Genomic DNA, 14,420 nt, shown 5'->3' on the forward strand with positions numbered 1-14,420 from the left:
AATCTCTGCGAAGTGCTCGAAGCTGTGATTTGAGATTTTAAACCTTAGATAAATCGTTCTGTCTCCCCTGATGACTCTCCTAGTCTCCTAGGTAGCTATCAAAATTCTAAGTCCCGATCGTAGTCGTCGTACCAAATTTCAATTACATGTAGTGTTGTTCGACCAAATGAAATAAAAAAATTCCTCCAGTCCATTACTGAAACAGATGTGATAAAAAAATACATATCAGCATAGACCACAGCCTATTTCATCCTCTATTTCCCGAATAAAAGCTAAGTAGATAATTTTATTAACGGTTAGAGCTTTGTTTGAGCGTGGTTTGAGCTATGAGTGATCTTTGCGAATTACTTTTTCCTCGATATATCGGTTAAAGTTCCGAGAAATCAATGCGTCACCTTTCTTTAAAAAAACTGCCACCAAGGTTCTGCCATAACCACAACTATTGCATAAGCCATTAAGACTTTCTATATGTTACAAAGAATTTTATTAAGCTAAAAGCTTTCGTGCAAGTAAAAAAAAAGGTTAGTAAGTATGTGTGAAAGTTACTTTTTGGTTGGATCTATCGAAGCTGTCAATTTGAGCTAAGAGCTTAGTCTACAGTCTGGCTTACGTGACTGTTCACGTTAGGTATCTAATTTAGATTTTTGAAATATTTTTAAACCTATTATTTGTTTATACCCAAAGGCATCTAATTTTAACCTGATTGATAGCAAATTGGATTTCTCAGACATGGATAACTCGAAAATAGTTCCCAGCAACAACAAATTTTTAAAAAACGATATTATTTTAGAAAATATTCAGATGTTGTCATTTTGTTCGAATCGTTTTGAAATGATATTACATACTCTCACTAAATAGGTTACACATTAGCTTGTTTATGTGTAGTCTGAATGAGATTTTATGGCTTACGACACAGATGGTTGAATCTAAACATATAACTTGAATAGGGCACACGGTGTTGAGTGTAGATTTAGGTTACATTTAATTATATGTTTAAACTCTTCTACATTTACATCAATACTAAGTATCTTTAATTTACAAAGAGTCAACGTAAAGTATGTTTTTTGTTAAATGATGATCGTTACTTATAATTTGAGAATGTTCAAAAGTTTCTTTAAAAGATGGAAATCTGATAGAAACTGCTTCCATTTTTTTATCGGCGAAACCAAATAGATACTCATTAACCTTATGGTTGTAAAACCCCACGCAACAGGATAACTAATAAAATATTAAAATTCTTATCTTCTCCATAGTATACTTGGTGTACCGCCTTTTACAATAGCAATATTAACAATAGCAACTATTATATTACGAACTGGCTAACAGAACCGCTGACACAGAATCATGCAGGGAATTCCTTTAACCTGAGACTATACCTACCTTTCATGTGATTCATAATATTCGCACGTTCGTTTTGTAGAATTCTGGTCAATCCGACTGTTATGCATGCCAATTACGTCTTTTTGGCCAATCGACCGGCGCCGGCGCAGGTCCGATGCGCGGTTTCGTTATATTGGTTAAAACAGGATTTTGTATCGTATTCCGGTTCCCAAAATATTAAATGTTTATTGAACTTCTTGGTGGCTAACCGTTGCTGTTTAAGATTGGAAATTGTGTAGCTGATCAATGTTTTTCACAAATTACTAAATGGTCTGCCGGTCATGTAGATTTTAACCTCTACTACTTCTATTCTATGCTCCATTACTTTATTAGTATGTCCAGTCATCATTCTCGTACAATTTTATTGAGAGGTTTTAAACCCCTCAATGCGAATAAGCGTACCTTCTAAAGTTTTTGATCGTACATAATCTTTAATTATTTAGTAAACCAGTACATAGTGTCCAACTTGAACTCGTACGAGTATTATTATTTGTTCCAGTAAACTTGGCTTGGAGTTGGTTCCACGACGCGGCGCGACAGCTGTGGACCCTGAAGAGATCAGTCTCGTTGAGTTGTACAGGGTGCACCAAGAAAGTGCTGAAAGGGCAGCAGCGGTTAGTATTCGTTTTAACAGTTGTAGTACCTGCAGACTGTTGTATTAAATAGGCCATCGAATCTTTTGGACGAGGGGCCACGTCGTCGCTGATTGGTGACCTACCTTGGGCTATCTGGAGGACGCTCAACAGACTGCGAACTCAGATGGGCCGATGCAAGGACAGTCTAACCAGATGGTATTTCATAGATAATGCGCAAAGATTATGCGAGTATGTCGCCTCAAACTATAAGGTATAATGAAATGTGTAGCTTTACCTTCTAATCGGACCTTCCACCTCCATTATTGTTCATTTAGTTATTTTGCCTATATGCAGTTTTAATTGTATTTTCCTTGTTAAATGGTTAGAGATGAGAAAAGTTGCTTTCAGGGACTACCCTGAATCACAAATAAGGAAAATGACGAAACTTTGTTTTTGTTTGTTTTATGATGACGAGGTCTATCAGTTTGCATACAACTTGTGTTACTTTTATTCACTTTTACATTCATATTTTATATTGATTAATTTTGCACGTTAAATAAACGAATATTGGCCAAAATTGGTAGGTATACATTATCATGATATTCTGGCCGTAGTAAACTAGGGTTCAAAGATACTTTATTCAGATATGATTATTAATAAAGAAATAAATTAATAAAGCAATTTTCATCATCATGAATGTTTATTAAATAAATTGTCTGTAAAACTATTGAAAATGCAAATCTAATTTCAGTGGCGCGGCACACTACGACGCGCGGGCGGTTCAGGCAGTAGCTTCAACTCAGGCACCCTCACAAATGGCGGATCACCCACGAGTTCCGGCTCCCAGTCCTACCACCTCATGTGCAGCATGCGGGACTTCGGTCACACGGCCGGGGGGGACGAAGCCGAGTTACTCCTGTGGCTACATGACGCGAGAAGAGCGCAGCCGTTGTCGGAAAGGTTCAGAGTGCGGATAGCGAGGGATGGATTCTCAAATTATGTGGATAGATTGCACGCAAATAGCACTCTCTTTGCTGTACGTATACTTTGTTATATCGTTATGTTGTAGATTACGTGAATTTCTTATAGGCCGACTAATGATATGCTATGGTATTGCTACCTGATAGGCAACAATACCACTCTCAAGGACGTTGACGTTATGCAGTCAGCCGGTTGTAAAGTCATAGTCGAATCTTCAGAATGTTTTGTTTTGTTTTGTATCTGTGGATTAAATACTATCCTTACACTTCATATTATAAAAAGAAGTCTGTCTATCTCTATGAACGCAATAAACTCGAAAACTTCCGGACGGTAATTTCTACAGTTTTTACCAATGATGCGAAGAGCTCTGCTGTAAGTATTCTTTATAAGACCGTAATGAATAGTGTCTCCACTGCTTGATTGCAATTTACATTTGTTGTGCAGTGCGATGTATAGCCGTATTGATTGCAAATTTCTTAGAATATTTATATAGTACTTGATTACTTACTCAGAAATTACCATTGTTTAAATTCATTAGGTCATCTAAAAATGCTGATTTTTAGATTGATAGCTATTCAAATTTTATGTTTTAGCGATTGAATGTTCATGTTAGGGGAGTAGAATTTACTGTACTATACTAAGTTTCAATGGTCTGTGACTATACTACAATTTGTAAGCGTATTATGAGAATGTATTATATGAAGATATGTTATAAGACGTAGTTTCCATTAACTATCATGGCTTTGATTCTCGCCAATCCCAGACGGGTTTAATAGAAACGTCGCCATTTAAAGAAAGGAAAGGCATATAAAAACATCTGGGTTTATTGCGACAGGTATCTTGTAATCATCATAAAGTGACCAGTTAATCTCATAGAATATCGAAATATTTATACACATAAAACGTAGAATGTATTATATTGCCATTAAGTGTTATACCGTTATATAAATTAACAATGTGTTTTGGACTGCAGTTAAATTTGCCAAGTATTACAAGCGTCAATAAAATTACGTTTTATTTATCTCATACTAGCGGCGTCCCCGACTTCGCTCGGGTAAAATCAATAAATTACACCTACGCCTACATTGGTGAAAACCGCATTAAAATCCGTGCAGTAGTTTTTTGAGTTTATCGTGGACAGAGAAACAGACAGACGCGGCAAATGACTTTGTTTTGTATATTTAAGGATGTATGGACGATATGCCTGCATTTTATAAGATTTTTTTCCCCCTGAAAGTGATACATTTTGTGGTGTTATTGAGTGTATTTATTACTTAAACTGGCGTTTCCTCAATGAAGGCCGACTACTGTTTAATTTTCCGCTAGTTCGAATGAAAGACATTCGATTGAATTTGCCGCTAATAGTGCTGGTGTAGGAGAAGATACACATCCAAATAAAATTTTAACGTTCTTGTAGTCAAAACCATTATCTTATTTAATCTATAAATTGGTCTCTCTCAGGACCTTTCAACGACAGATCTCTCCCGCGAGCTATGGCTGGTCGCGTGGGTGATACGGGTAGGTCGATGGTCAGGGGCGGGCAGCAGCGGCAGTGGCACTGGTGAGAGGAGGGGGCCAGTGGCCAGGCGACCTTTGGGGGCTGGTGTGCTGCCCTTGGCCGAAGTCCTTAGGCAACCCGGGCCGCATTCTACAGAGAAGGAGTACACGTTTAAAGTAAGTTTCATCAAAAAGGGCGCGAAAATGTTTTTCAGGATCGTCTATACGACGAGTGTAGTCAAACACCCCTGGTGTTGCCAGCGTCCGTTAAAAAGGTTCGAACCCGCAACCTGCTCTCTCATTTAAAAAAATAATAAACAATGCAAAATGTCTGTTACTTTCAAAATGTTTTTTTTTCTGTTGTGTTAATAATAATGATAAATTGATTAATGAGGTTATAAATTAAACTTGTATTTAATTGTTCTGTAATTTCTGGCATGGTCTTAAACAATTTTATATTATTTTTTCTCTTATAACTTGTACCTGTGAAATTCTTTACGGTATTCTCACCAGTTCAAAACCTCTTAATTACTATTTTTGCTGTTTTCAGGTATACCAATGCGAAGAGAAAGATTTTCATCAGTTACACGATATGTTGATTAGAAAACAGACGAACAAATGCAATATATTACCAGGACAGCCTAATTATGGTAATTATAGAACAGATTGAAATAATCATTGGCATTTAGTTGACGGCTTGCCTTTTAAATTCATACATTTTGTACTTGATTTCAAATGTCTATAGCGTGTGGCCCATAACAGAACAGGACCACTCCATATACTCCCATGGATGTCGTACGAGGCGACTAAGGAACACCTAGCCTTGCAGCTTCGAGGGTTGATTTTAGGCAGGCGGCTGGTTAAAAAATTAGTGCAGAATGTTTAAAATTATACGGTTGAATGCAACCGGGCTCACGGGACGACAACAAAGACATGATTTCATATTTTTACTCTTTGTATTGTTTTAGGTATCGTAGTAGCGTTACGTTTGGTAACCCATTCGGGTAGTATAACAGAGGCTGTGTCCACCGGCGCCACGATCACGGCCAAACGGGGTTTCCCCGACATCATAATGCCGGGCGATGTGCGAAATGACCTATATCTGACGTTGGAGAAAGCGGAGTTCGAGAGGGGCGGCAAAAGTACCGCCAAAAATGTCCTCGCGACTGTCAGCGTTCACGATAATACCGGCCAGATTATTAGCGTAAGTTTTTATCATTATTTCAGCCTTTTCCTACGCTCACCTATAGATTTGCCCTTGCCCATAGATTTCTCTGTCCGACGGTTTTCTCGCGATGTTTTCCGTCACAGTGAGTAGTGTCAGTGAGTATGTGGTAGTGTCACCTATATCTGTTTATCTATCTATAAGGCTGCGGTGAAGTTGGTTGCCCGCTTCTTCTGCGCTTTGGAAGTCGGCAGTTGACTTAAAGTAATTCTTTGACGTCAATAAGTGGTGTATATCATTCTAAATTGAATAAAGAATGCTGAATTTGAATAGATTGTTTCTGATAAGTTCAACCAATACTAACATTATTTTCTTATACCTCTATGTTGACGTTTATTAGCGCCCACGCGCGCCCTTGTTGCCTCGCGCTGCTGCAGCCGCCGCGGTGGCGCTACTCTGGCAATGTTGCCAGCGCGCCATTATATATAATTACATAATAACATAAAACGGTATGAACAGGAATGCGTGTGGGGCGCGAGCGGCGCCGCGTCCACGACATACGAATCCCTCGTGCTGTACCACAACAACAGCCCGGCCTGGGCCGACCAGCTGCGGCTCACCGTGCCGCTCGACACCTTCACGCATGCGCACGTGCGCCTCGAGTTCCGGCACTGCTCTAGTGAGCGACAGTTTACTTCATCTCAATGGCTAACTGTTGTAACTGTAGAATAATTCTTACAGCATAATTATCATATTAAATTTCCACCCTCCATTATAGTCATTTGAGGACTGATATTTGGGAAAAAAAGTAGCCTATGTCTTTTACGTGCATCAAATTTCATCAAAACCTGTCCAGCGGTTTAGCCCTGAAAGCGGAACAGACTTTCGCTTTTATAATATTAGTATTGATAAAATATATTTTATTTGCAAATTAATGTAAATCGGTACATAATAAGTAATTAGAACACGGATTAATATGCCTTATTATATACTCAAGTGAAAAATGGGAATGAATTTAAATATGGCCTTAAGATTAAATTTTTTCCGTAACTTTTAACTTGCTACTTTTTTGAAATAGAATGGTAGAGATATGTTGATATTCACCTAGTGTTGCTAACTACACAACAAGAAAGGGCCCTACGGAATAAAAATTAACTCTTTCTGTGTTTAAACATAATACAAAAACAAATTTACAATATTTTAGCACGCGACAAGAACGAGAGGAAGCTGTTCGGCTTCTCTTTCGCACGTCTGATGGAGCCGAGTGGAGCGACGCTGAGCGACGGCGCGCACGAACTTTACGTCTACAAATGTGACGACCCTACCAAGTAAGTAGAATTGCCGTTCATTGCGTGCAATACATGTAATTTATTTTTTTTATTTCAAGTTTATTCAAATTCTAAGTCAAGGTTATTCAAATCAAGAATCTATCTATTGGTGAACAGAATACGTCCGGTAGTTTTTGGAGTTTATCCCGTTCATACAGACAGACAAATAAACGAGACAAGAGTTTTTGTATTAAGCAAGTTTTTTTTATTGCCTGTGCCAGTCAAGCTTGAAAAGGGAGGCGCTGATGATGTATGAATCTTGGATTGCACGCGACGTAGTTGATTGGCAAAGCCAAAAAATGCTGGCTTGATTTTGTTAACGATGACATACGTGCCATGCCAATGGTCTCACAACAAAGGATGCAGAGAGTGGAGAAGGAAATGCGGCAAATGATGGAAAGAGAGGGAAGTTTCACAACAATATTTATATATTTATTTCGCGGCTGTCGTTGGTATAGTATTGACGTAAACCTTTAATTTCTAACAGAGGATGATGCAACAACTTTGGAGTCGGGGGTTATCTTAAATTTTTAATTAATTTTTTACAGATTGACAACTGCATCTTACTTATCGTTGCCATCGCACGCCAATGACGCATCGAGGCCTGCGTCAGTCAACGGCGCGGTGGCGTCTTTCCAAAGAAGCTCCAAAGAAAACTGTGTCATTAGCACTTTGTTATGTTCTACTAAACTCACACAAAATGGTAAGGCTTTCAAATATGTATTTTTATTTTGCTTGTTTTTATTTTCATTTCCATCTATTTAATCAAAATATTTTACAAGAGTTTACTCTCGCGGTGAAATAAATTGTTATAATAATGCCTCTATATCTATATAAATTTCATTAAAATTGGCCCAGCCGTTTGAGCGTTAAGAAGTACATACTCACAAACTTTTGCCTTTATAATATTAAATCAGATAACTAGATATATAGATAATAAAATTTATTCACCACCATTTTGTACATGTAAATAAACACAGTACATGGTATGGTTGTCAAAAAAGTGCATGTAGTGATATCGTAGATTATTCAACAACAACTAATGTACAACTACAAACGATGGAAAAAAGGCTCAGACTCAGCAAAAAATCACAGACGAGCTGGTCATTCTGTGACGCTGATGATTCTGCCAGAACCCAGGGTGAAGTTGTAGAACTGCCAGAACACAGGGTAACTAACGAATGTTCACATAATAACGTTAGTTATCTGACAGGATGCAGCAACTTAACTCATGTTTAAACTTCATGCTTACAGAGGACCTCCTAGCATTGCTGCAATGGCGCGCGCATCCGGAAAAAGTACAAGAAACTCTACTCCGCGTGTTGCGGTTGGGCGACGGGCTCAGTTGTGAAGAACTCATCAAATTTTTACGAGATGTATTGGACGCACTCTTTGCTTTATTCTCCACTGAAGACGGGAATAGGTAAGATTTATATTTACAAACACAATATGAAATGTTCTTAGTTTTTTGATCTTTTGACACGATTTAGAGGACGTATTCTCCTAAGTGGCCTTGATGTGATGTGAAAAGTTAATCTGATCACTGACATATAGGATTAGTTACTTTAAGCTTGTTGCAAAACGTGATACATACATACTCGGGCTTCATGTTAGCGCTCCGCTTCGCGTCGTTCCTTAATCCTGTATGTTATAACCAATATGTTCACGCTCGTATGGTAAATACACTACTTAACGCCCTTGTTTCAGTACCCCTCACTCAGGCACGGTGTTTCTAGTCCTCGTATCGATATGCAGCTTGCTTGACGAGAGTCGCTTCCAGCACTTCAGGCCTGTTTTGGATGTCTACATTGAGGAACACTTCTCAGCTGCTTTGGTATACAAGTATGTGGTTTTATGAACAAGTTGTTACATTAGTTCTTTATTGGTCATCATTTTGAGCCTATATCAACCCACAGCAGGGTATATATTTGTATTTTTATGGTATATAGTTTGTTATATTAACACAATAATAAGAGAATAGTTTGGAAATTACATTTTTGGTAGTGTTGATATTGATGCGATCTCACCGCCATATTCTTGTTACCATCATAGATCATATCAATGTCTAACATAGTTGTGAAGCAACCTTTTGGTGCTAGATTAATAAGCAAGAATAATTTCAATGGCAAAACAGTTAAATTTCGTTTATTCCGCAATGTAATATGTACATGAATTGATCATAGAAACTCAGTACCATAATAAAAAAGGGTTCAAATGCGCTGACCGGGAATATTTAAAGTAAAACAAGTGTGGTTATGTGCAATGTATTGCGACTGGCTTGTATGAATAAAAATCGTAGTTTAAATAGACGTATGAGTATAACTGTGTGCATATTTTAGGCTATAGGACAATTTTAGTTACAACACTCTCTTTTACATTATTGGACCGAAATAGCTATTATTTTGTATATTTCAAGATTCGATCAAACTGAATGTAATATATTATCTTTCCACAGAGGTCTTCTATCATCAGTGCAACATTGCGCCGAATGGGCCGCAGGCGCCGAAGGCCAAGAGCCTATACGAAAATGTCTCCGTTCTTTAGGCGCAGTATTCAGACTAGCCGTTCGTTCTAGAAGGTTATTCGCAAGAGCTACAGGAGGACAGTATGAAGACAGCTTTAGGAGGGATGTGAGGGCCGCTTTACATGCCTTGAAGGCTTTAGCTCATCATCCACATAGAGAACACTTAGCCCCGGCACAGGTAAATTATGTTTTGTTTGTTTGTTGATGAAGTTTCTTAAATCTTTAGACAGACTCGTAGTTTTTTATAGAGGGTTATTCGCAAGGGCCACTGGAGGATATTATGAAGCTTTAGAAGGGAAGTGAGGGAGAGGGGTTCTCTCTGGTTATATGTGAAGTTGATGTGTGGTCAGTCAGTTCTTTTGTTAATCTATTTGTATGATGAGACAGATTGTTTTGAATAAATTGTGGTCGGTTAGTTAGCACGGTGGGATGTCTATTAGTAGATGTAATTGGCTATGGCATGCAGTTTTGTGGGCGGGATACAGAACCTAGCCGCGCGTAGGTGGGTTAGAATTCCCTTGTCGCATATTTAATTAGTAATATATTTATTATTTTGGTATTTTCTTTTTATTTGCAGCTTATTTTTTTCCTGACAAAATGATGTAATGTTTAATGTGAACGTCAGGTGGCCCTAATGACGTCGTGGTCGAGCGTGGCGTCGGAGGTGGGGTCAGCTTTAGGCCCGGTGGAGGCGGCGCGGGTGTCGGGCGCCGTGCTGGAGGCGGGCGGCGCCGCCGCGCCCGCAGCGCTGGCCCGCGCGCGGCTCCTCGCGCACCAGCTCATACTGCAGGGGCCGCTGGCGCAGGATCCTGGTGGGGGCGCTACGACTCAATACAGGGCCATATGGCCAATGGCTTCATCGGAAGATGCCATAATATCGACCTGGAAACCGGCCGAAAAAGCCAGTTTACTAGAAAGCGAAAAAGTTTTCATGTGTCTTAATTTCGAAAAATCATCTCTTCAAAAAGCTCCGCACGGAATTTACATACCAAATTTGAAAATTCTACGACCAGTAATTTCGATTGTCTGCCGGTCTGCTTTATACATAAATATTAAGAATAAGAATTATTTATTTCTTGAAAAGAGCTTGTATCGTGGGTATCGAGTACAAATCGTTACAAACAAAAACATGGCGGGACAACATGGAAAAAATATTTTATATTTATATTGTATATGGGTTTAACGTAATATTTTTATATTTGTTTATACAGAGGCCCGCAACATAGTCCTAACGACCGCCTGCCACCACCTGAGACTTCACCTCGCACGCCGCGAAGAGCTACCACAATGCGCGGAAATGCTCGGAGAGATAGTCTCCTTATTATGGAAGAAATACGACCCTGAACAACCAAATGATGAAGATGAATTAGACCCAGATGTGGATGTGTTGTGTCTGAATACATTGGATATGTTGGTTGAGACTGTGCTGCATTTGATTGGTGGGAATTCTCCAGTGTTGGTAAGTTGTTCTTTGTTAAATTCTTAAGATAATCCTAACAAACATAATAAATGCGATAGTAAGTTTATTTGTTGCCTCTTCAAGCTTTATCTACACAACCAATCTTCACGAAATTTTGCATACATATTCATAGTTGTAAGAACGGAAAAGGACAAGACCTTTCATTCCGGAAAAAATTCTGCAATTTTTTTCAGGGTGCAATGGTCGCTGGCCTCTTAGGCGCCATGGAGCTCTTGAAGCCGGCACACTACCAGCGATTGTGGAGCCACCTGGCGCCACATCCGCAGGACCGCAAACCTCTCAAGGACTTCCTCATGAGGTCCTTCCTCGTCTTCAGACATCTAATTGAACAGGATGTAAGTTTTTTTAAATTTACATTATTCTTACTGCGCCAGAAAAACAAACTTTGCCAGCATGTGCGGCATTATGTTTATTAAGAATGAAGTGGCTCGAATATTACATGACGTTAATTTCGTGTGTGAAATCAATAAATGTCCTTGTGAAACTTCTTGGTATTTGCTCGCCTGTAGTCTCGTCGTATTAGTGGAAGAATTTTTGTAATCTGCGGAAAATACCTACATTTTGAATGAAATAAATATTTATCCCTTACACCTTAAGTAGAAACGTAAAAAATATTTCTTCATTTCAAAGTTAGAGTACAGTAATACATAAGTAAGTACTCCATATAAAATTACATCTGCGATTTTTCTTTTTTTAGGTTTTCCCACCTGATTGGATGGTGCTTCGCGTGCAAATTTGCAAAGTGCTACTGAATGCGATGCAAGATTTGGCCAAACCTCTGCTCGAGAGGTTTCTCGGAGATGAACCACCTCAGTTTGATACCCAGGTAATTATTTATTCTATATAAGCTATGATTTTACGACGGACTGCCTGGCCAATGTCAACCCTCTTTCAGAATGCTATTGTTGTTTATCAGCTGCCTCGTCGGGAGCCGAATATGGACGCACCAATCGGGTCAATCATATCGCAATGAGACATTGTAATCTAATGTAAAAGTGTGTGGGTCTTATGCAAAATTTCAGGTCGTAAGTTATATAAGATATTTGCTTCAAAATTAAATTTTTAGATTCCATTCGAAAAGCTATAGCCAGCAAAAGACCTACATTTACCTTTTATGTTCCTGATAGAGATAGTCGGGACAGAGCGCTGATAATATTTGTCCCTCACTATGAGCCCGATTTTCGCTGGCTCAATCTGAGATGGACCGGGAAGTTGTATGGAAATGTCCTATTTCGTTTGGCTACGCAGTAAGAAAAGTGACGATAGACACGTTCTTATTTTACGAACTTTATAAAACTAAGCCGATGTAATATTACTCATTAGCCTACCATTAGGCTAGATCGTAATGTTATTAGCATAATTTTAATAAATATGTCGAGAAAGAAAAAAATGTTTGCTACACTAGCTCGTCGTCTATAGTTTTCAACTTTATTTTAAATGCTTATTTATTTTATTTATATATTTTTAAGGAGAACCATAAGTATACAATCTTAATTCTAGACATATTGCTCATAAAAAGCCATTGTGTTCGATTTGTTAGCTGTGGTCGGGCTACATGGAGCTGGGAGTGGCGCTGGTGACGGCGGGCGCGCTGCAGCCGGAGCGCTGGGCGGGCCGCGGGCCCGACCGCGCGCGGCTGCGGGCGCAGGCGGGCCGCCAGCTGCTGGCCGTGTGGAACACGCTAGGTGACATTTATAGATCACTTGCTGTTTACCCGCGACTTCGCCCGTTTAAAAGCCCTCGGGAATAGTTTTTTCTTCGTATTAAAACGGGATTGAGAAAATGTCATAGCGTCATAGCGCATTCACATAGCGCCAACTGTGTTTTTAGTGCAAAGTTTTTTATTAGCATTTGGCGCCACCTATAATAGAACCATACGCCGACTTTTACTGTGACTTCTTATAACTTATATATTTACTGACATATATAACTTCTTAGCGAAACTTATTTTTAAAAAATGTGTTTTTTTTATATTTCGAATAGGGAATTTCCTTTTCACTAATTAGTTCCTCCAATAAGGCCCGCATATCAACAGCCACACGTGGCTTTCGGAGTTTCACAACCGTTGCAGTGCCAACCCCGTAAAAGATAAATACGTAATATTGCACATATTTTTATGTTATTTTATGTACTACCTACAGGGCCAGCACAACTTCACCTAATCGGCGTAGGCGTAGGAGCCCTACTAGAAATAACCCTAGTAGGCTCCTTGCGGCGTGCGGCATTAGGCTCCCTAGTGGCGCTGATGGCGTCTGAGAGGGCTGCCGCGGGCCACGCCAGGAGGACTGAAGCTGCGTTGGTGGACAAACTGGACTCTTTGGTGGCTGAGAATAAGGCCGATGACCATTATCGAAGACTCTTTGACACTGTGTAAGTGATACTTAAATAAATCACCTGTCCGCTTATACACCTGTAGGTATTGGCCAGGATAGGATGACTTTATGGCGATCATCCCTAAGACGGTAAAATGGTAGAACACTTTTCGGATTTTATTTTAATATATCGTTGTAATTGCTTCGACAGGCCACGAAAAAGTTTTAAAAAAATACATCAATACATATTTATAGTCAAATCACACAAATTTAAATAGCAACTTGTGTAATGGATACTAATTCAGAGATACTATATTTTATACAGGTGCAACGGTGCATCATATGGATAAACATTCAAAACCCAGGTCAATCTGAGAAAGATATTTGTCCATCTCAACCTGATGTATTAATTATACGAACTACCTTTCATCTACAAATCATAAAAATATATAGAAAATTTACAAATATGTTTGTTTTTGTTATAAGATTTTGACATGATTTATCTCATCACTTTATCGCATATTACATAAATTATTTCCCTTGTTCATGCAAATCAATTCAGGGAGCACTTGAGTTCTGTGTAAGTATGACATTATTCATTCCAACTGAGTATTTGTATTTATCTTCATGTATAAAGAAAGAAATATATATCTTGTTTCGTAAGAAATGAACCTTTTAATGGGCTTAGTTATAAGGTTTTTAGCAAAAAACAACATGACTGGTGCTATCTAGTTTAAAATACGTAACAAACAAAACACGTACGAGTTTGATTCGATTTTATTGGTAGAAATATTTCCGCGCTTATGAAAAATAAAATATATTTTTAAACGTTATATATAACTTAACTATTAAAGCTGTAGTGTTGTAACATGTTTACTTATTATTGTCAAACACAAAACGTAGAAATAGCTAATCGGGCATTTCATTTAGTCTTCATTTATTGTTTTGTTGTATGTGCAATAAAGGATTGTATTCAATGACATTGTACACAGACTGATGGAGCGAGTGTCAACGGAAGGGTGGCGAGAAGCTGGCGCAGCGTTCGTGGGCTGCGTGACGAGGCTGCTGGAGCGGCTGCTGGACTACAGGGCCGTCATGCAGGGCGCCGAGCACCGCGACAAGCGGATGGCGGCCACCGTCAACCTGCTGGTGAGGGCCGACATCTACTGATCTGGCTC

General features: G+C 39.0%; 1 protein-coding gene across 3 annotated transcripts in view; it reads left to right on the top strand.

Moving 5' to 3' along the window:
- The window catches only part of spg (sponge), a 52,137-nt gene that overhangs the window by 24,884 nt on the left and 12,833 nt on the right, over positions 1 to 14,420 (top strand). For 2 of the 3 annotated variants that reach the window (XM_053747067.2, XM_053747069.2), the window contains 19 exons: positions 1,880 to 1,994; positions 2,707 to 2,991; positions 4,398 to 4,610; positions 4,984 to 5,083; positions 5,402 to 5,637; positions 6,118 to 6,277; positions 6,803 to 6,926; positions 7,475 to 7,629; positions 8,181 to 8,349; positions 8,634 to 8,768; positions 9,382 to 9,628; positions 10,076 to 10,262; positions 10,662 to 10,909; positions 11,104 to 11,265; positions 11,628 to 11,756; positions 12,471 to 12,615; positions 13,072 to 13,300; positions 13,805 to 13,822; positions 14,235 to 14,391. In XM_053747067.2, the coding sequence (XP_053603042.1) occupies positions 1,880 to 1,994; positions 2,707 to 2,991; positions 4,398 to 4,610; positions 4,984 to 5,083; positions 5,402 to 5,637; positions 6,118 to 6,277; positions 6,803 to 6,926; positions 7,475 to 7,629; positions 8,181 to 8,349; positions 8,634 to 8,768; positions 9,382 to 9,628; positions 10,076 to 10,262; positions 10,662 to 10,909; positions 11,104 to 11,265; positions 11,628 to 11,756; positions 12,471 to 12,615; positions 13,072 to 13,300; positions 13,805 to 13,822; positions 14,235 to 14,391 (3,214 nt within the window). The remainder of the gene's footprint in view (positions 1 to 1,879; positions 1,995 to 2,706; positions 2,992 to 4,397; positions 4,611 to 4,983; positions 5,084 to 5,401; positions 5,638 to 6,117; positions 6,278 to 6,802; positions 6,927 to 7,474; positions 7,630 to 8,180; positions 8,350 to 8,633; positions 8,769 to 9,381; positions 9,629 to 10,075; positions 10,263 to 10,661; positions 10,910 to 11,103; positions 11,266 to 11,627; positions 11,757 to 12,470; positions 12,616 to 13,071; positions 13,301 to 13,804; positions 13,823 to 14,234; positions 14,392 to 14,420) is intronic. The other variant, XM_053747068.2, reaches the window with a different exon arrangement.

The sequence above is a fragment of the Plodia interpunctella genome, chromosome 6 (assembly GCF_027563975.2).
Source record: "Plodia interpunctella isolate USDA-ARS_2022_Savannah chromosome 6, ilPloInte3.2, whole genome shotgun sequence".
Lineage (NCBI taxonomy): Eukaryota > Metazoa > Arthropoda > Insecta > Lepidoptera > Pyralidae > Plodia > Plodia interpunctella.